This window comes from Pyrus communis, chromosome 15 (assembly GCF_041283825.1).
Source record: "Pyrus communis isolate YQ-2024b chromosome 15, ASM4128382v1, whole genome shotgun sequence".
Lineage (NCBI taxonomy): Eukaryota > Viridiplantae > Streptophyta > Magnoliopsida > Rosales > Rosaceae > Pyrus > Pyrus communis.
The window spans coordinates 40,141,885-40,162,735 of NC_142579.1; the positions used below are offsets into that span (position 1 = coordinate 40,141,885).

Sequence of the window (20,851 nt, forward strand, 5' to 3'; positions counted from 1 at the left end):
ATGAAAACAACACATGCATGATTGTATTTAACTGGTAAAACCTAAACCCATGTCCATCAGTTATGTGAAATTCACTATCGACATGAGTGAGTTACATTAATTGCCAACAATCTGCAAAGATTTGTGTATCATTGATACACAAACTCCCCAGAGTTGGTGCCCTCCACCGCAGGGAGCCCAAGTCAGAACCTCTCCCCACCGTCGAAGAAATTATCACAACCTTAAATGCTCGAGAAGATGCAGTGGTGAAGGGTACGTATTCCTCACGACTCCTTGAAGAAATATGAAAGCAATCAGTATCAAGGGTTCAGAGTAGGTTACATACTAACATCTCACATCTCACAAGCTTCACCAAAATGTTGCATACTAACATCTCCCAACCCCTAAACTCCACGCAAGCTCAATCCCAAAAAGATACCCCAAATTTCGACATTCAAAATCCCAGCGCACCCTAGATTTACACAAATCTCAGCGCATAGAAAGCACCAAAGGAGTTCCTAGAACACCGTAACCGAAACGAAATCTACAGTTAACAGAGACGCAATTCACCAGCATTTATCACTCATTTAAAAACAAAAATAATGTGAACAAAACTGAAATACGCAAATCCGAGGAGTTGATCAAACAACAAAATAGTAATTTTCCTCTACTGATTTCAACAAAACCCTGTTTGCTAACATAATACTACATAACAACGTCTTGGAAAAACAGACCGCAACAACTAAACTCCGTTTAAGCTACTGCAACTGGAACTGGCTCTATGTCGATTGCTGCAGGTGGAACTGGAAGGTACTGTTCTTCCTTGGGGGTGTGGATGGTCACCAAATCAGGCAATGGAGTCATTGGTCCCTGCTTGCCCTTAGGATCCCAGTCGAGCATGATCTTCACCTTAATACCAAGCACACCCTGTTGCAGTTGCAAGAGCAAAGACACACAATTAACTTTACATATTGAAAAGAAAAAGAAACAAAATCACGGGATCACTTCACTTGCAACAAAACAAGTTCAGGTGAAGAACCTAACCTGTCTAAGAAGAACGTGCCTCACAGCGGCATCAATGTACTCATTGACGGGCTGACCAGAGGAAATCATGTAGCCATCCTTAAACTTCATGGACTTGGCACGCGCTGCCCTGAGCTTTCCACTCACAATAACCTATGTGAAAGATCAGATTTTCAGAAGCCATTCTAACACCCCGACAACAATGGCTTCAATAATTGTCCGAAAGGAAAATAGTGTACTAAGGCATACCTCACATCCCTTTGCACCACTCTCCATGACAAATCTCAACACACCATAACAAGCCCTATAAAAACACAATATCTCAGCACACACGTACAGTCGAATACATACATACATACATATATATATAAGTGAAAACTGGTTCAAGCACTCTAAAAAGATGCAGGATAATATTCCAAACTCCAAGCACCTTAGCAGTAGCACAAGAAGGCTGAAAAACTCCAACAAAGGTTTTCTTTGAGCATTGTGATTAAATCATCTCCAAGGATCATGGGGCAACGAGATACGGGTATAAAGTACAAAAAAAAAAAAAAAAAAAAAAACCAATGCTCATGCATCATGTAATGTGTGGTGAAACGTCATTCAGAACCATTCAATGATTAAAAAATTTCCAACTAATAATTAAAGCCAGGAAAGAACAAGTATTTATCAATCCTAAGCTAAAAAGCATATATGGAATGAGCAATTTACTAACATAAATTACATAAATTTTGGATCAAGATACATAAAATTGAAAAACGATTTGAACCTGCGAACAGCAAGACCTCCGAGGAGCTTGTAACGAAGAGACTCAGCCTGAGCAATGGCACAGAGTCCTCTGTTGTTCACCTTCTCAGCATAGAGCTCGACGCTGTTCTCCGGGAACTTGAACCGCTTCTGAACAATAGATGTCAGCTCCCTAATCCTTCTTCCCTTCTCGCCTAATCCACATACACATACATACATAAATATATACTTATATAAACAAAAACATAATGATCAAAATAATCTCATTTTAAATCGATTAACAAACAGAATTACAGATAAAGAGTGAGATTTACCAAGGACGTTCTGAGTGCGAGTGGCTCGGATGATGATCTCGGTGCGGACAGGGGTGACCCTAACTTCGACGCCGGAGTAGCCGTCCTCCGCCAGCTCTCTGGTTAGAACCTCGTTCAGCTCGGCGAAGAAAACTCCGTCGGCCACAAACTATCAAATCACAGAACACAATACGATTGATTGGTTGTATAATCATTTGAGATTTGATTGGCTGCGAAATCGAAAATTAAGGTTTGGTGGAGTTCTAGGGTTAGGGTTTACCTTTCGCTTCTTGCTCATCTGGGTAGCTGCCGCCATGTTGTTGCAGGAAATCGGAGGAGATCAGAGAAACACTGAGCTTCGGCGCCTTCCGCGTTTGCTTGCAAAACCCTAATTTGCTTCAGTAGAGGGTTTGCTGGAACTATTTTGTTTGGTATATAAAGAGGGGAGGGAGGAGGGTGATCTGACGGTCCATTCCGAGATCATGCACTTAGACGGATGAGATTTAATTTGAAACTAATAAATGTCGGGTCGGGGGTTTCTGCCTTGTTATCAAAAAGGGAAGCCCGTTATCTCTTGTTTTTTTTGGTGGTAAAATAGGTGAGCTAATTTCGATTAAAAAAAAAAAGGTGAGCTAAAAGCCCAACAAATAGCCGCTTGAGTTTCGCTAGCAGTCGATATTCCCCGTGAAGAGGGTTTTTCTTCGACTCTTTGAGTCCAACATCCAAAACTTCCGACCTTCTAGTGTAACATAAAAAGTGCAATAAAAAAAACTCGAGTTTCAATGTGCAAATCAATGCGGTCTCATTGGCTAGAGTACATGTGCTTCATTAGTGCACCCAAAGCCGAATTCGCCTTGTCATAGTTTAGATTGATTTAAAATTACATATCGTCTGTATCAAAAAGAAAAACGCGAGTTTCATTTTGTCACCTGGAAAACAAATCAACGAGGTGCTACCTCGATTTCATTTCTTTTATTTCTTCAAAGAAAACTATTGCGTCACCTACTGAATTGCCTACACTATTAAAGATGCTCTAATCACCTAAGGCACATAGGTGGTGCATTCTATTCTAACCTGTTTATCATATTAGTACAGACACTAACTGCATAAATATCCTTGTCATCGTTGAATTAGAGGGCAAGTTGCTTTACTGCAAGTCGTTTCTTGTTTCTGTTTACCGAATGGCGAACACTGACCGCGATGGCACGATCAAATGCTAGAAGTCTGAATGGTACAAGCAAACTAGGCTCGAATGAGTTATGGGAGTCCGGCAGAGGGGGCATTCGGGCTTTTCGTTGCACCATTCCATGATGCAGCTCCTGCAAATAGAGCATGTTAATAAACCACAGAAAGTGAGAGAATAATGAAAATGCAAACCTGACAGTACCAGCAAAATACGTGACCGCAAGGTGTGGCTGTTGGGTATTGGCGATTACTCAAACAGAGTGTGCATTTGCTGGTCCCGCTGGCCTGAGACTAGAAGGAGGAAACAAAATCGAGTAAATTAGCACGTGTTTTCCAGCTCTTGAACCAAATTAGCACGTGTTTTCAAGTATTCGCATAAGCAAGTATTCATATACTTATAACTTTGTATTTTGTTTATGTTCTCCGCTTATCTTATACAAGAACACAGCTGGCAACCAAAGGGACAAATAAGAATTCAACCACCGTCAAAGGAGAAAAAGTTTTCGAATGTATACCTCTGCAGTAGAAGATTCAGAGACCCAACTCCCCTTGGTAGCATCCGCAGATATCAAATTACCTTCCTCATTTAACACAGGCAAATCTCGACCTATAAACCCATAAATCAAGGTTACATATTACAGTAGCAGCTACAAAGATACTCAATGACATTTCTAACAAACATTGGCTGCAAGGCAGACAATGTTTGAAGTTAATCTTGTTGCTTTTTATTGGGCTCAGCTTAATTACTCTGACAGTCTGACCTAAGATAAGCGATATTACTCTCATAGGCTGAATCAAGACCATATCTATAAGGTAAAAATATTACTAACATACCGACCTGCAGAAGTTTGGTGTGTACCAAAAGTCTGCTGAGCTGAACTTGCAATAGAGGATAAATTGCTGCGCCTCAGTCCTTCAGCAGCTATGATACAAAGCTGAATCAATAGAAATACGCCTAAAATTTGGTATCTGCATGGGAGCCAATCATATGAGTCTGAATTTTATGGATAAAGTATTGCTATACAACTAATAATTCTCAGTCTATTGGAACTTTTATAAAAATTAAAATCAGACGAGTGCCGATCCTTTAATCATCAATCTGAAAACTATGAACGCCACAATGCTAAGATATGCTCAATCTGTGAGTGTGATATATATAGCTCATAGAAGAAGCAAGTGCAGATGAGAAAACTTGCTGATACTAGCAGGAAGGAGTAATCAACAAATGATAACCCTTCCATGCATACTTCTTATAGTGCGACTAAAGCATAGTCCATTAGGATATGAAATCCATACCGAGGCCTTTGGTTAGATGGTTTTCCAATGAACACATAACGAATGCCCGCTGCTCGTTTTGATATATGATAGAAGAGGCCTGCAGAGAATCAATGATAGCAAGAAATCAATTTCTTCCGCAATTTCATTATTAGAATTTACACTTGTAACACAACAATACATGAACCTCTAAAAGCAGGAATCACCTTCAAAGTAAAAGAACATGAGGTTGGCACGAATAACCAATTGCAAAAATTCTCCAGCTATAGGAAGCACCTGGAGGGACCAGCATCACAGAGATGTTAACTACAAAAGGCATTCAATCCAGGTTATCTGATCACCAATCGAAGGCCGCACAGAAAATTGAAAAAAAAGATAACATAAATTCGACCCAGCAATCAAGTTATAAACAAACATAAGAGGTGGATAAGTATACCGTAGGCCATCTCCGAGCTAACGAAATCCATAACCCGTTGAACTTCTCTTTTAATCTTCTCAAAGCTGAAACAGATGGACCAGATGTAGAGCCAGTTGAATTATGAATAGTGGAAGAAGATTGAGCATCATTGCTTAGTGAAGCACTGACGCCATAGAGCTCTTCGGAATCAGCTAGGGCTATGCCACGGTTAGCAGCTCTAGAGCTGTGTACAGTGCATTAAAAAACAGACATGAGCACGCTCACAGCTTGCCAAAACTAACACTAAAATAACATAAGTAGATGAGTCAAAAAGTGGGAGGGGAGTTGGAACCTAATTCGTTCAGCAATGTAAGGAAGGGCTGTCTGGTAGACAATGAAAAGCGCACGCCTTGCTGGCGTTGGAGGCAGTCCATAAGGTCCGGCAACCTGAAAACACAAGTATCAAGCATCAACTACACAAGTACCAAAGCAAAGCGCTTATAGCTCAAACGATTAATAACATTTATACTTGCAACCGAGGTCTTAAAATCACCTACAACAAATAAAACAAGGAGCTTGTAGCTCAATCGGTTAAGAGCGTTTATCCGATCTCATGTTTGAATCAAATACACAAGTAAAACAGGAATTTCATATGTGAGATTATCAGAAGCAAAATGGGTAAACCTGAGTGATGTCACAGTACTCTTCCCCGAGAGTTTGCTGGCCGGACCCTGTTGTCAAAACGTAATAAAGCACTTGCCCAAGAAGCTTTGTCTGCCAAAACCAAAAGAAAAGAGAGTGATGAACTCCAATCTCCACGGATGGAGCTAGTTGTAAATATCCCAATTCCCAGGAATTAAAGTTCAAAACTTGGAATTGAACCCAACCTCGTTCTGGTAAGCTACAGAAACTCTCGTACCTAAAACACACAAACGCGCCGAAGGTAAGTACTAATTAGCTCAATTAAACCTTAATTGCAATCGTAATCTGCAAATTAACAAACCCAAGAGGTGGCGGACGGCGTCTCGGCAAGCGTCGTAGACGAAGGAGGCGTACTGGTCGTCCTTTTCGGCTGCTCTCATGATCTCCGGCTGAGCCGCAAGTGGGAACTGCCGTGCCACGCCCTGGTCGCTGCTGCTGCTGGGACCCGGTTCTCCTCCGCTCGGGCCGGCTTGCTGCCCCGATCCGATTGCCTCGTTCCAACCCATATGCTATCAGTGTCAGTTGTTGCAACTCCAATTCAAAATTCGGAAGATTTGAAAAACTGAGAATTGAATATGAAGAATGGAAGAGAGAAACAGAAACGACTGGAGATGTCTGGTTGCTCGAGGAGAACGAAGAAACCGGAAGAAGATAAATCCAAGTGACGTCGTATTGACGTAAAATAAGTAGCAGAAGTTGGGGAATTTAAAAAAAAAAAAAAAAAAAAAAAAAATTGAAAAAACGCCGTTGCCGGGGATCGAACCCGGGTCACCCGCGTGACAGGCGGGAATACTTACCACTATACTACAACGACTTGGTTGTTGATTGAATCATGAAACTAACTTCTTATTTCAACACGAGTCTGGAATACTAACCCACTCTCACACACACCACTCAATTTAATTTGATAATTTTATCTACTCATGGACCATCAGGTGCTTTAATAAGCATATGTCAAATTTGTGAAATTTTTTATTAAGTCGAAGTTATTTTCATTCATTCTAATGAGAAAAATTAAAAGTAAATGTGATAAATTAACAAATATTTAAGCACGTGTTAAAATATTACAACGACTCATAATCAAATTGAAAATTGATTAAGCAAATTGAAAGAATGTGATTAGTGAGGAGGCATTTGCTTAATTCTTTTCTAAATTCGAGTACAGCCATTGTCTTATAATAAAACTCATGCAGATAACAAACCTTTGGTAGGAAAACAAGCGGAGCCTTATCTCCAACGAAACAAAACTCCAAATAGCACTGACGACATTAACCAGAAAAACTGCTTCCCTGCATGCTAATACCTTACGCCAATGGCTATGTCATCTTCCACCTCTACAATATATACTGCCCAGAAAAGCTTTCATATTACTAATCCAACTCCAAAGATTGGCTGTGCATTTTCGAATTCCATAAGGTTTGCGTCTAAACCGCGCGGGTTTTGCATTATTAGGAGCTCCGGCGATGCATCGGCAGAGACTGTTACGACCGAAGCCAATACAGGAAGCTCCATTGAAGTTCCGACAGAACCGCCTTCTCTGATTTCTGCTCTCAACGTCGAACGGGCCCTTCGTGGCATACGTACGTAATGTCGATCTTGATTGCTTTCTTTTTATATAGAAGACGATAGTTTAAACTACTCTAGTATACCGCAAAGGGCGAGAGTATCCAACCTGCCGAACACACATATGCGTCCCGATTCATATTTGAATTTAAGTCTTTCAGATTTCCCATTAAACTTGATTAACTCACAAGAAATGGTTTGTATTCCAGCAATTACAGATGTTGATCACTATGGCAGGCTTGGACTTCAAAGAGGATGCTCCTATGATGAGGTCCCAACTTTTATTCTCGCCGTTTTTTTTCACAATTAGTTTGACATATTCCTCCATATAGTATAAGTGTCAGTCGAATCTAAGACAAGTCGACCTTTTGTCGTTGAGACCGTCATTTAACAAATTGAGTTTCTCTTAATTTTAAGCAGGTTTCAGTTGCATACAAAGCCAAGCTTGACAAGCTAATGAGCCAGGAGTTAGAAGAAGAGGAGCTAAACAAGAATTTGGAACCTTTAAAAGTACGTTTTAAGTACCCTTTTGTTCTCGTAGTTCAAATGATTTTTACTTAAAGTTATACTGTCTGAAAAGTGTGCTTCTGAAAAATATTTTTGGACATCTGAAAACGCTTTTAACCAATTTAAAAACTTTTCCAAATAGGCCCTTCGATGAATATATTGTCATTATACTTTCCCATAACACCATTTGCTGATTAAAATTGTACATCATCCATAGGAGTCGTACACAATCTTGTCATCGGGGGATGAACGAAGATTTTACGACTGGAGCCTGGCCAGGAGCGCAAACCCGGACGGGTACATTTGGCCTTATGAGGTTGAGAAAACCAGACCGGCCGAAGGAACTCCGCCGCCAGTGGGGGTACTTACTAATCTTTGTCCGTAGTTTTGTAATTATTTTTTTCGGTTTAATAATTAGGTTCAAGGTTTTCATTTTTATTGTTGATCTCGGAGAGGACCGAGCCGGTTGAAATCAGGTTAAACCATTTTAATTTCTTCCCAAGGATAGTCGGGAAGAGTTCGTCATGAGGTCCCTTGCAGCCATGGATTTTAATTCTTAAGGGTATCGGTTCAAGTTTCCGTGCAAGTCAAGTGCGTTAAGGACTTGCATGAAATGGAGACACCAAGGTTGCAACGTCGAATAATTGTTTTGAGACACTGCAACCAGGACGTTCCCGTTTCATGTCCTCTTGTCTAGCTTTGGTTGTCCATGAATAACTGAGAAAACCGTCGAAATAATCTCTGCGACCACTTGTTATTGCAGGAACCAGAGGATCCAGGGCCGACGAGGTTGGTGGGGTACTTCATATTGGGATGGTTGATATTGTCCATCGTATTATCCATCGCCCTTAACCGATCGAGCCCTTAATCGACCGAATAAGTTTGTTGGAAACTCGCATTACATGTCAAATATTTTTCTTTGCAGCTTCTTAATTTTGCAATAGTTGGTAAGTATTGCTGCGTTGGACTGTTGGGTTGCAATTGCATCTTCCTGGGGAAGAAAAGCAAGATATCTGACCTGAAAACAGAAAAACACTTCGTATTAGTAAAATTCGGAAAGTAACCAGTTTACTACGGGTAACGCATTACCTTTAGCATCGGAATCTGGCATGTACAATCCCTTTACGTACAAATTGGTCTTTACCACGCCGAGAAACCGACGCTAAAACATGAAATTCATACCATCATTATACAAAATATGCAGTGTAATCTTCAGTTTTTAAGATTGTACGTGCACTGAATTAGACACGAAAACTCTAAACAGTGTATTATAATCTTTTTACTAATGCAAAGTGGAGTGCAAGAAGCTGGCGAATCAAATTTTGCAGCTCCGAAACGTGGAAGATTTGTGGAGTCAGTTTTTTTTCTTTTTCTCCCCCTCGTTTTATGGCTTCTGTTTCTGCACCTTTTTTCCTCTGCAAGAGAACATACCTTCACTGGCTTTAACATGTCTGCGAAGGTAAGTTTCGGGACGAACGAAAAGCATAAAGCCCGATGATTACATCAACAATTGCTGCTATTCTTAAAACTTTTGAATGCTAGCCTCTCCCTCTATGACCAAGCTGGAATAAGTGAAGAGGTGGGTTAGCAGATATTTAAAAGTAGTTACTGTCCAAAAGCCGAGTCAATCAGATCTGTTTCAATAAAACCAACAGAGAATCGGCATTAGATCAAGCATCCTGCACAAGTCCGAGATTACTGTGCGCTAAATATGTTGCTTTCAACAAGTGTAGGCAGGTTTTATCAAGAAATAAACGGAGCTAATAACAAAACATTAATACAATCTAACTGAAACGACAAAAGTACCATATAGAACATCAAAGTTTAGAAATGCGATTTCATCTACACAATTTACCTCACAAACCAGTCCTGATTAGTGTTTTCTTTTCTGTCTAGAATACTGATAACCTTCTCCACAATCTTCATCTGACCCACTAACCATCTTCCACCTGTCATGACTCCGCTCATCAACATTACTCTTTCCACTGAGCTTAGAATGTCTAGAACTGTGACTGCTCTCTTTCTCCAACTTCTTATCACTGGAACCACTTTGATCGATACCAGATCCTGCATGGCTGCGATATTTCTGATTCTGCCTTTTGGATTCATGCTCGATCCTGTTTCTGTTATTGTCTTTGGTATATCGACGATGACTCTGACTGGAATCATTGCCACACTGCTCTCTTCGATCCTTATGCTTTCTGGAGCTTCTATGGTGATGCTTCTGTCTCTCTTCACTGTGGCAACTGGAGCTACTTGGCACATCGTCTAATTCTGAACTTGATCCTTCCGTGCGATGATACTGCTTCTGATCTCGACCATCAACCACCAAACGGGAACTCTTCTGCTGACCATCAACTGCAAGCCTGTCTTCATCTGTGTGATTATGATGCCGATATTGCCTCTGGGACCCTTTAGTAGAGCCATCCTCAGAGTAACTTATGCTCATTTCCCTGTTTATATGATATCTGTGGTCATGTAATTTTTCCATCCCATTATAGTAATGTCTCTCGTTTAAATCACGGTCTTCGTCATCTTCACCATCATGAGATTGTTCTCTGAAGCAGGACAAAACCACTCGTTAGTCATTAAAAATCAGGTATATTAACAAACTATAATCAAAACCAATAATATTATTTCAGATGCAAGATAGCATAACCAGAGATGCATATACCTTTGCCCTTATTTACACACATAGATCAAATAAAATGTTCATAAGTTCCTCCTACTGATTATTGATAATAAAAGACTCACCTCCTCAAATTCTCATTTGAAACTTTTCTTCTCTTTACCCAACCATGAAGATCCATGGATTCTGAACGACTTAAATGGCAGTCTTCACCAGTCACTGGAAGAGGAGCAACACCTCCCATCCTCATATATCCACTGCAAGATGGTTTGGTGTAAAAATCAATATAATGCAATTATGAAGAATACTTCATATGATTGAGGACCAATAATAATGAATATCTTCCGTACAGCAATCAGCTAAAGATGAAACTGAACCTACCCAAAGGAAGGGAACGAGTTATACATAGATGGCATGTATGCAGGAACTGCATAAGGAGCAGGAGGGACCATATTTGTGCCAAAAGCCGTCATCGCATGATTTCCATATGGATTTCCAAAAGGCATGGCATGAGGTGAGGAAGCCCCATTCCAGTATGGTGGTACATAACCTGGCATAGCTCCTGGAAAGATTGCATTTCCTAAAATCCACAAATTGGTGAGCATCACAGGCAAGAGTTCATGCAATTACAAATGAATGCGTACAACTCCTATTTCATACCTGCATGAAGCATAGGATGTGGGCTTGAAGCAACTGGACAGTCTCTGATGAAATGGTCTGGCGAACCACACCTGTAACAGGTACGTTCCCCCTGATTCCATAAAGACAAGTATACATTCAAAAAAACGCACCCAAAATTATAAATAATTAAGTCACGCAACCAAAAAGTGCTCAAACAATGATTAACAGTTTGTTCCAACAATAAAAATGAGAATTTTCACGTCTACTTTCACAATGAATACCTTTCTGTGCTTTCCAGTCTCTGAGAAGCTCTTGTCACCACCTGGTGAATAGCATGATTGTCAAAAAAGGTTATACATGCCAAAACAACAATCGAATAAGGTTCCAGCAATGTCACAAGGACCAAGTTAGATACTACCTTCTGTAGAAACCCAAGGTGGCCTCTTTTTTGTGATTGCAGGTTTAACATCTTTTTGGAAAGGAGGGTTAAAAGCAGATTCTGCGAATAAATGATTAGAACCTGTCCCTGTTTCAGGAGAATGAGGCGCCTCTGCCTCTCTTTGTAAAATATTACCACCCCGAGACACATCTTTGGCCTGAATTCCAGATTCTCCATCTGTTTTTACATTAATAACTTGTTAAACACAAGAGTGGGGTTAAAGTATGTCAGAATAAACATATGTGAAACTCCTACCTGGAGCATACTGGCAACAATCATTATCTGGAGCAGTGATTAAATTTTGGGATTCTAGGAAATGCTCAATTGCTTGCCTCAGAGAAACATTTGGCAGCAAATCTTCTACTCTGCATTTGGTCAAAAGACACATGGGACATCTGGTCTTCTCTCGCAACACTTGAGAAATACCTGAACACAAAATGTGCATAAGCTATCACACTCAGGTTACAGCCCAGAATCACTAATACCTAACACAACATCTCTCATGAAAACTATCCAACGGTAAACTATCAGACCATAGACTTACATTTCTCACAAAAACTGTGCTGGCAGCATGGTATCATTACGGCCTCCTTGAAAAATGCGTTGCATAGAGAGCATTTCAGTTCTGATGACAAATTAGCATGCGGTGTATCCAGGGCATTCGCACTGCCCACCCTTCATTTACAAGAGAGAAAACAAGTCAGATCATTGAGACCGAAGAACCAGACAAACAATAAGATGATACAACAAATGCATCTCTTACCTTTCCACATTCATGTCTTCTTCTTCAGGCTTTGATTTTGTCGGCAATATGATTTGTTCAACTCCACTATGCGCATGAACTATATAAAATAATTCAGAGTGGTAAGCATAGGCCTAACCCATGAAAAGACAAATACACGTAACAAACATAGGCCTAACCCATGAAAAGACAAATACACGTAACAAACATAGGCCTAACCCGTGAAGCTTTGTAATCGAAGCACATACCTCCTGGAATAGCATCACTAATGCCACTTGCTTCAAGTTTCAAGCATCGTCTCATAGCGGGCTCCGAATATCTAAATACAAATTGAAATCATGTACAGCATAAATACCAAATATTTACCAAATGTTTGGTATATGCAATTCCAGAGTCTTAAAATAAACAATCATACACCACTAGGGAATCACTAATAAAAGAAACAATCAAACCTTTTGATGCCGTTATCGGTATTTGGTTGATAATCATAGATGAAGTTATCCTTGTCCGTATCCAAATCAGAACTGAAAAGGGTTTCTTTAGGAATGGGATACAAGTCAACCCCAAAGTCATCAAAGTCAACAGTCTCAGCATTCTGCGAAACACCAAAGACACAAGAAAAAATTAAATAGATAATCAACCAAAGAGCTTCAAATGTGACTAAGAAATATCCACAACTGCAACTTGAAATGCGAGTGCGAAGTTTAAGATACAAACCGGTGCAGCGGGTGATTTAGCATCCACAGAGTCCTTGCTATGAAGATTCTGACATGAATTGAAGTGAGGCCTGTCACAAATCATAAGAATAAATTCAAATTCCGAAACAATAAACAAACTTTGATCGCCAATTAATATGCATGCCAACTGAAAACGTGCACCGAATATATAAAACTATAAATCAAACGGATAGGTATCTTACTGGTTCACATGTACTGATCCTGCAGGAACTCTCTTAATTACCACGCTAGAACCGCAAGGAATTTGAATGCTCTCGTCGTTGTACTCTGTAATCAATCCGAAACCGAAAGGCGTTTCAAAACGTAGCTAACAATATACATAAACCCTAATTCCAATTCCATGCAACCAACCACCAAAATCGTAATTCTAACGTGTTTCTGAATCAAACGGACACAAAAGGAAAAGGATTTATGGCTAACTGTAACGTCTCAATTGGTTTTCCTCCCGTTTTCTGGGCAACCAAACAGAAAAATAAAATTGAAAGCGACAAAGGCTATTGACAAAGGGAAAGGGAGGGAGAGAGTTGACCTTGACCGGTTACGGCGTCAGAGAAGACGAGTTCGGAGTCTTGGCAGAGGTTGAGGTTCTTGTGGCGAATTATCTTGGATTTGAGATCGCGAACGGAGATGGAGGCGCGGCCGTCGATGGCGACGGATTCAAAGTTGACGGAGCTTCTGAATTTGAACTGGACCGCCATGGCAGAGCGGAGGAGCCGAATCGGTGGGAGTCAAAAACTTCTGATCATCAAGTTGTCAGGTGGAGAGAGCGAGAGAGAGAGGAGAGAGAGAACGGGGACGTGACGGAACGAGGTTATATACGGGATTTTCTAAGAAATTTCCGTTTTCTTGGTGCGAAGGTTATGATTTGGACTATAATTTGTTTAATAAAAAGCCCAAAACAAAAGTTAAACTAAGAAACAAGTTCAAGTCCAAATCAAATTTGGATTTCAACTTTTAAACATGATTTAACTTCTTCTGAGAAAGTTCCTTATAAAGAGTTAAATAGCAAAATACCCAAAATTTGGCGAAACTCTCGTAATACCCAAAATGCTCCTCCTTTTTTACAACTTTAAAAAATAACAAATTAAAATTAAATAGCAAATTAGTAAAAATAATCAAATGAAAACAACCACATAGAAGAGTTACTAACATTAAAAAAAATCATAAACTGTAAATTAAGGTTTTTAAAAAATTAAAATGCCTAAAAAATAAAGATTAAATTGAAAAAAAAATTTGTCAGCTGTTATCTCGTGTGACAAAAAGCTAATAGTAACGTAGTGCATGATTATTAATTTATTTCCACTAAATGCAAATAAAATTAGGAACTTTAACGAAAAGCTTCTGGTACTGTTCACTTTAACGAAAAACCACATTTTTACACTAAAAAGTCAATCCTAATACTATTCACTTTATCTTTTATTTTATCATTATTGTTAAAACTCAAAGTTTTCAAGTCATTTGCATTAGTTTTCTTTATAAAATTCTCACTCATTACTGAGTTGGGCTTGAAATTTCAGCCTTTGTCTGACGGGCCTCGGTCATTAGAAAGCCCGCTTATGCTTAGAAGGCCTACAATTTTAAACGGCGAGCCCACGATATTTTCAATAAGAAGCCCAAAACCAATTTACCAAATTTGATCCAGTTAATTTCTCACCCTTTTCTCCAGATTGAAGATACAAGCAACAGTCCATTTTTCTTGTACAAATATTTATTTTTATTATTCAACTTGATAAACATGTTTGTATACATAATTTCTCTTATTTAGCAGAGTCATCAACTTTGTTTATTGGTATCGTCAACGTATACGCAAAAATTAGTGTATTTTTTAATAAATACGTATACATGTATGTTATGATTGACATGAAACCAATCAAGATTTTGTGAGAACCATAGGGCCAAAGAAGAAAAACAACCTTTGGCCACATGGACAAAGGACTGGACGTCAAACAGTTAGCTCAACTGCTCAAACCTTAGAACGCATCGTAATTTGCAACTGTTTACGTTTTCTTTCATGATGGCATCATGAAGAACAGTAATGCTACCAATTACCAAACAATAGGTCCTATGAAGACCATTTTAATTAACACCGTCCTAAATTGCGACTGTTTACGTTTTCTTTCAGGATGGCATCATGAAGAACAGTAATGCTACCAATTACCAAACAATAGGCCCTGTGAGGACCATTTTAATTAACAGCGTCCTAATTTGCAACTGTTTACGTTTTGTTTCATGATGGCATCATGAAGAACAGTAATGCTACCAATTACCAAACAATAGGCCCTGTGAGGACCATTTTAATTAACACCCCCCTAAGAGTAGATAGAGTTGTAAGATTATATTTCTGTTTGACTGTCATCACGGATAGGATGAACTTCTTCTAACTTGAAAGGGTTGGATAATCGTTGTTTATCATTAGTTGTCATCTTTCTTGGAAAGATAAACAACATGTTCAATCTTACACCATCCCTTGTCTCTACTTCGAGAGATTTTTCAAAGTAACCGGAACACGGGATGGTACATCACGTGCTACATTACAAATGGTGGGATATGTATGTTAAAAAATTAATAACTTAAATATTAAAAAAATTTATCACTTATATAAAAACACGTGGTGTATCACTTCCGATCAGAATGAAAATTTTATCGTCTACTTCCTCTTGTCTCTTTCATTCGGGGAAAAGAAAACTCAATAGTTTGTCTTCCATACTTCCACCCAGCAGTCTGTCTTTCTTGCATCCCTTTTTTATTTCAGTTTTCCTTTAACTAGAGTTAGGCACCACCAAATTCCTCTTTTTGTTTGATAAAACAGCCTGCAACACCTTGTGTTCAATGGAGTATACCATTCAAAACCAAATTCGTACTATTAATTACCTTGTTCAAAAAAACATCAGAAAAAACAATCCAAAGAACAGATCCAGAAGGGAAAGACCTGTGAAAAGGTTGAAATAAAATTTTAATTCTTCGGCGACGGTGTGAAATTTGAGGCAGATTGCTTCTCCTTGTTCATAGGGAAAAAAAGACAAGGAGATAGAGATGGAAGACGACGGGGACGAGTTGGCCCCCGGAGAAGACGTGTGACGTGAATTTTTTTTTTTGTTTTTTTTTTTCCTTCAATTAGTTCGCTAATTATTGTTTAGATAAAACAAGAAAGTTTTTATTTTTATTTTTATTTTATAATTCTATCTACCCTAAGATTAATTAATCGAATGATATTAACCAAAACGGTACTCACAGGATCTCATTCATACGTCCTTAGGTGAGCAATAATGTCATGCATAATCTCTCATAAACCAAACAAATTATAAAATATTATTATTATATTTTATGTCCAAGGAGGCAGGGAAGTGCCAAGGAGATGTGAAACAAGATCTATTTGTATTGGAATGAGGATCCTCTGTAGATTTTCTTTGTGAGGATCTCGATGATCCTTAAATCGTGTTCGTTCATTATATATCGTGCGGTTATAAATTATTTTAAATATTTTTATTTAAAATTAAATATAAATAGTATCTGATGAAAACTAATCGCATAATATACAATGAACGAACAAGATTTGAGGATTCCTGAAATCCTCACAAATAGAATCCGAAGAGAATCCTCATCCTTTGTATCGGACAAATTCATCATTATGTAACATTTTAATTTAATAATACAATGGTATGTGAAAAAAAAAAAAAAATTAAAACACTTAACATGTATAATTAAACTGAAACATCAGTGTAAATATAACCTCATTCCATACAAATCACTTTTACGTGAGACATAACATTGTCATTATCATATCTACCTTTCCATTTCCCTGGTGCATGAATACGTCTACCTCCCTGGGAAGTTAGGTACGTGCGTGGTAATTTCATTTCGTCAAATACTTCAATCACTTTTTTGATTTTTTAAAGACTCATGACCCCATGATTTGATTACTTTCAGAGTACCATAGGATACTTGATGTCTTGAACCACGTGATACAGACACAATCAGTAAATATGTCCACGTTTTCATGTCCTTTCTTTGGTGAGGACAACATGGTGATTGGTGAGGATATTATTAATTATTCGTCCTTTTTTCTTACGTGGTGTTTATAGAGAATTTTTTAATTATGACGGAAACGGATGATACATCAAGTGTTTTTATATAAGTAGTTAAAAATTTAAAATTTTAAGTTATTAACATTTTAACACATATATTCTACCATTTATATAAAAACACGTGATGTACCACCTCGTGTAACGAACACATTAAAAAATCTCTCATGTTTCAGCCGTCCATGTCCAAATTCAATGATCAATTGCAACAACGTTCAGTTGATAACAAAACTAGACCGAATCACGTGATTAAAATTTTAGAGGTTAAAGAGTGGTGTTCATGTCAATAATCAAACACTATATTGATCATATATAATTCTAGCAAAGACGAGACTTAAGTACCTCCATTTGTATTAGCGAGTCGAGACGATACAGATTAATACTTTTATTAAAAAGTTATATTGTTAGTTGTTAATTGAAATCTAATGATAACATCATGTTATAATACAATTAAAAATAAAAGTAGGAAGCCTGAAGGTGAATATAACGATAATGTTCACTAAAAATAATTTTCTATATTATTACAAGACGTTCGTATAACGATCAACATTATTAGTTGAATACATTGACGATCGCCATATAACTTTATTAAAGCAAATAGTCTTTTCCATAAGTTGATACGCAAGTTTATGAGGACCCTTGGTTTTATTTTATTTTATTGCCATTGAGTGCCCTTGATTAGAACATGGTCAAATAAATTTATGAGGACCCTTGATTTTATTTTATGTATACTTCTGTTGCTGTATGAAAATGATGTTTGCGACTCTGCAGCCTGCTTTAACAGTCTTTCTGGAAGCTTAATTTGGTTGGATGTTGAAGGGAAAAAAGGTTCTACTTCTACCTCATTGACTTGGCTGTAATTAAAAGTTAGAAGAACTATATATAAATGTTCATGTGTGCGCGCGCGTGTTACTGAAAGTGGGCATTCAGTGAGGGGTCGATTTAAGGTGTAAGCTAATCAGTCATCATCATGCTTGCGGAAAATAAATTTTTTTCTTTTTTCAAATGAAGAAATATTATGTGAGATTAGTTATTCGTCAATGGTCGTAAGCAAGTCACCTACCCTCTTCTAAAAGGGTGAGGGCCATTACACTAAAGAAAAAATCCCGCTCGTTCCTCCTCCACCATATTTATTGATAATTAAAGAAAGAAAATAAAAAAGATACAAGCGGGGGCTATGCCAAGACCCGCAAAAACAAAAACAATCAACAAAAATGCTTGCAGAAGTTATAACTACAAATTAAATTGATATTTTAAGGACAAATTGAAGTTGCAAGGAAGTTGATATTATAATTAACTACAAATTAAATTTGTTCAAAAAACTACAAATTATATTGGCATGTGGTCATTTTCTTTTCTTTATTTTGATATTACATGCATGAAAGACAGAGAGAGAAAAGCTAATTAACCGCTGACTGTATCCTGAATGACTTTGAATGATATTGGTATATAATTTGACAAAATTCAATGAATGCAGTACATGCATTGATTTCATCAACAAAATTGGTGTAAAGCTAAAACTGGGTTAATTTCAACATGCTCCATTATATTCCTCCATAGTTTCAACACCAACATCATGATAAAGAAGTACAAAAATGTCAAATATGGATAGAGCAAGGAACTTGTAGTTGGAGCGTTTACATCTACACCCAAAACCTTTATTCGATCCACTCCCCCAATATTGATGTATCTTAGAAAGAATTTATCATTTATAACCGAAATTTAATTCCTATATTAAAACATGTTAGTTTTTATAAAAACTATCATTTATAGTCAAAATCTCCCGTCAATTTATCGAAGTACCCTCAAAATTGAAAACCAAACGCCAAAGAGATTTTCTTTATGTTCTTTCTTCTTTGGTCTTTTTCATTTTAATGGTTTAATTATTTTCATATCCCAAATCGAATTGGAAAAGGTAGAAAGAGGAGCATGATGAAATTAAACATTTTATGAAAAGGTATTTATTCTGATGGATATTAAGTTAATCAAATTATCAATTTCATTTCTTAATTTACAAGCCTACAAATATGATGATGAAAAATTCACATAACAACAAGTTTTAAATATTCTTGTGTGATAAGTAATTGGTATTTCTCAGAAATTTTTTTATGTATTTCTGCATATTTTTTAAGAGTATTTTGTAAGTATTCATTTTGATGGAAATTGCGATCGTATGCTCTCATGCATTCTGCACATGAGCTCTGAGACAGAGGGCACCCTAATTAGACATTTAATTGAGTAATAAAAATTGAGCATAATATGCACAACCAGTGAAACAATTTAATGTGAATATGTGAAAGACAAAAAGAAAAATAGGGAGATGGAGCAAATCACCCCAGAAAAGTGCATTGGAAGATGAGAATATTTAGGATCGATTTTATGGTGTACATGATGAGAATCATATATATGACTATTCAAATTCAAAGTATAAGCAAGTTGATGATGATGCTGCTTCTAAATCCCAGTATGGCAGAATGATACTGGATAACAATGATGCTTGATTAGGTTTTGGTTTAAGGGTGTAATTAAGTTTTGATTTTGAGGCTAATTGAGTCTATTTAAGGGAATTGTTGGCTATATTTGAATTGTTTTATAAAAACTGGTTTGTGGCTAAATTTTAGCTACTAATAATAAATACTCTTTGATAGATGGGGATCTTGACAAAAATATTGGTCAAAGAGTAAACCTAACAAACTTTTTTGTGGCGTAAAAGATCTTCTCTCTTCGAAACGGGAAGCACTGGATATACATGAATAATGGAACTGAAGTGTGCATATCTTGGGGTTTAGCGTGTAGCCAATTTTGATATTGCAAACCCAGATTTTTTTTTTCCCCAGTTGAGTAAGGCACTTTATTTCTTAATTAATTGGGGTCATGCCAATTGGAACTTCATATTATTCAAATCCATAAGAAATTAGTTCACGTAATTAATATGCATAAAAAGTTGCAGTTTCAGTTTCCATCACTAACAACTTTTCAGTAGATCTTTAAAAGTTTTAGGGAAGATTGGTTACTCTCACCACCAGCGCCATCACATATCCACAATTTTGAACCGAAATGACTTACACATGAAACCAAACTGCCAGTTGCCACTGATATAGATTTACGTAAGAATTTACCGTGCACCAGCAAGGATTACTAATAGCGAAACTACAACCTTGGTGAGCGACACACAAGGTAGAGGGACCCTTCGAACTGAGCTAACCACTTAACTCCTTAAATTTGGCCTAAATAATAATCAAACTATATGTTTTGAACAAATATAGAAGTAGTGAGAAATTGAAGCTTGCAATTAAAAATGGTTGGAATGCAAACATCATGCGGATGATGAGCAAACTTTATGTTCAGTTTTCAGTTTGTATGCACGTATATGTGTTGCCTTGTACTCGTCTCTTCCGAGCACGTGTCTCCTTGGTTCTTTATTTCAAGATCGTGAAAGCACTATATATGCAGTTATAAATTAAGTGAAATCTGCTCGAAAATGATTTTAATTTTTAAACAAATGAAGTACCTAGGGAAAACGCATATATATAGCTGTTTATGATGAAGTGTGTAGGACTATTCTTTTAATTTTATACACAGATCCTGTTTTCTGCTGCTTAAACTAATATTGCCAAAAAGTTGGAGACAAACCATATAATTGAGAAGATTCTAGAATATATTATTCTGGTAAATATGTCATGTGAGAAGATATGCTAGCAACCTTGTCATTTAAATATTTTTCATTCTACAATTTTTGTTTTCTTTCTGATCTTTCATTGTTGCACGATGATCCAAACTGTTTGTACATAAAGTTAGAAAACTTATAACGATCAATCAGTTACAAACCAACTAAATTTGAAATTTTTTAGAGCATCTCCAAAGAAGATGTCAAAAGTCTTATGTGAACTGTTATGACAAAAAGGGTAGTTATGATCCAAAATCTTACAT

The 20,851-nt window shown here is 37.4% G+C and overlaps 4 protein-coding genes and 1 non-coding gene across 9 annotated transcripts; 1 reads left to right on the forward strand and 4 right to left on the reverse strand.

The window, feature by feature from the left end:
• Positions 1 to 544: 544 nt before the first annotated feature.
• LOC137733581 (small ribosomal subunit protein uS3x) lies at positions 545 to 2,524 on the reverse strand. Its single transcript, XM_068472721.2, has 6 exons — positions 2,323 to 2,524; positions 2,064 to 2,211; positions 1,772 to 1,943; positions 1,252 to 1,306; positions 1,024 to 1,155; positions 545 to 906 (listed from the first exon to the last, which is right to left on the reverse strand). Exons 1-6 carry the CDS (start codon positions 2,356 to 2,358, stop codon positions 733 to 735), a joined length of 717 nt encoding a protein of 238 aa, XP_068328822.1. The 5' UTR covers positions 2,359 to 2,524; the 3' UTR covers positions 545 to 732.
• A 328-nt stretch (positions 2,525 to 2,852) lies between these two features.
• Positions 2,853 to 6,280, reverse strand: PEX10 (peroxin 10). 2 transcript variants are annotated; one of them, XM_068486646.2, is made up of 11 exons: positions 5,903 to 6,280; positions 5,787 to 5,818; positions 5,584 to 5,673; positions 5,252 to 5,346; positions 4,939 to 5,143; positions 4,709 to 4,778; positions 4,524 to 4,602; positions 4,066 to 4,196; positions 3,743 to 3,834; positions 3,430 to 3,518; positions 2,853 to 3,361 (listed from the first exon to the last, which is right to left on the reverse strand). In XM_068486646.2, the coding sequence occupies exons 1-11, from the start codon at positions 6,105 to 6,107 to the stop codon at positions 3,259 to 3,261; spliced, it is 1,191 nt and encodes a 396-aa protein (XP_068342747.2). In that variant the 5' UTR covers positions 6,108 to 6,280; the 3' UTR covers positions 2,853 to 3,258. The 2 variants fall into 2 exon arrangements, with proteins under 2 accessions (XP_068342747.2, XP_068342754.2); XM_068486653.2 differs by having other exon boundaries at positions 4,087 to 4,196; positions 5,903 to 6,254.
• Positions 6,281 to 6,343: 63 nt separating this feature from the next.
• TRNAD-GUC (transfer RNA aspartic acid (anticodon GUC)) lies at positions 6,344 to 6,415 on the reverse strand. Its single transcript has one exon. It is a non-coding gene; the product is annotated as a tRNA-Asp (tRNA).
• Positions 6,416 to 6,804: 389 nt separating this feature from the next.
• NDHU (Chaperone DnaJ-domain superfamily protein) lies at positions 6,805 to 8,774 on the forward strand. The gene is made up of 5 exons (XM_068457531.2): positions 6,805 to 7,181; positions 7,374 to 7,435; positions 7,585 to 7,674; positions 7,889 to 8,032; positions 8,435 to 8,774. Exons 1-5 carry the CDS (start codon positions 6,914 to 6,916, stop codon positions 8,537 to 8,539), a joined length of 669 nt encoding a protein of 222 aa, XP_068313632.2. The 5' UTR covers positions 6,805 to 6,913; the 3' UTR covers positions 8,540 to 8,774.
• Positions 8,395 to 13,802, reverse strand: LOC137717993 (uncharacterized). Of its 4 annotated transcripts, XR_015957016.1 has the most exons (16): positions 13,369 to 13,802; positions 13,022 to 13,106; positions 12,820 to 12,889; positions 12,555 to 12,697; positions 12,351 to 12,421; positions 12,124 to 12,202; positions 11,905 to 12,035; positions 11,616 to 11,786; positions 11,340 to 11,537; positions 11,203 to 11,243; positions 10,961 to 11,051; positions 10,682 to 10,880; positions 10,426 to 10,557; positions 9,527 to 10,229; positions 9,103 to 9,305; positions 8,395 to 8,689 (listed from the first exon to the last, which is right to left on the reverse strand). XR_015957016.1 is itself a non-coding variant. In XM_068457524.2 (15 exons), exons 1-14 carry the CDS (start codon positions 13,535 to 13,537, stop codon positions 9,545 to 9,547), a joined length of 2,265 nt encoding a protein of 754 aa, XP_068313625.2. In that variant the 5' UTR covers positions 13,538 to 13,802; the 3' UTR covers positions 8,395 to 9,305; positions 9,527 to 9,544. The 4 variants fall into 4 exon arrangements, 3 of the variants coding, with proteins under 3 accessions (XP_068313625.2, XP_088542527.1, XP_088542526.1); XM_068457524.2 differs by having other exon boundaries at positions 8,395 to 9,305; XM_088686401.1 differs by having other exon boundaries at positions 8,395 to 9,305; positions 10,706 to 10,880; positions 13,369 to 13,678.
• Positions 13,803 to 20,851: the final 7,049 nt, after the last annotated feature.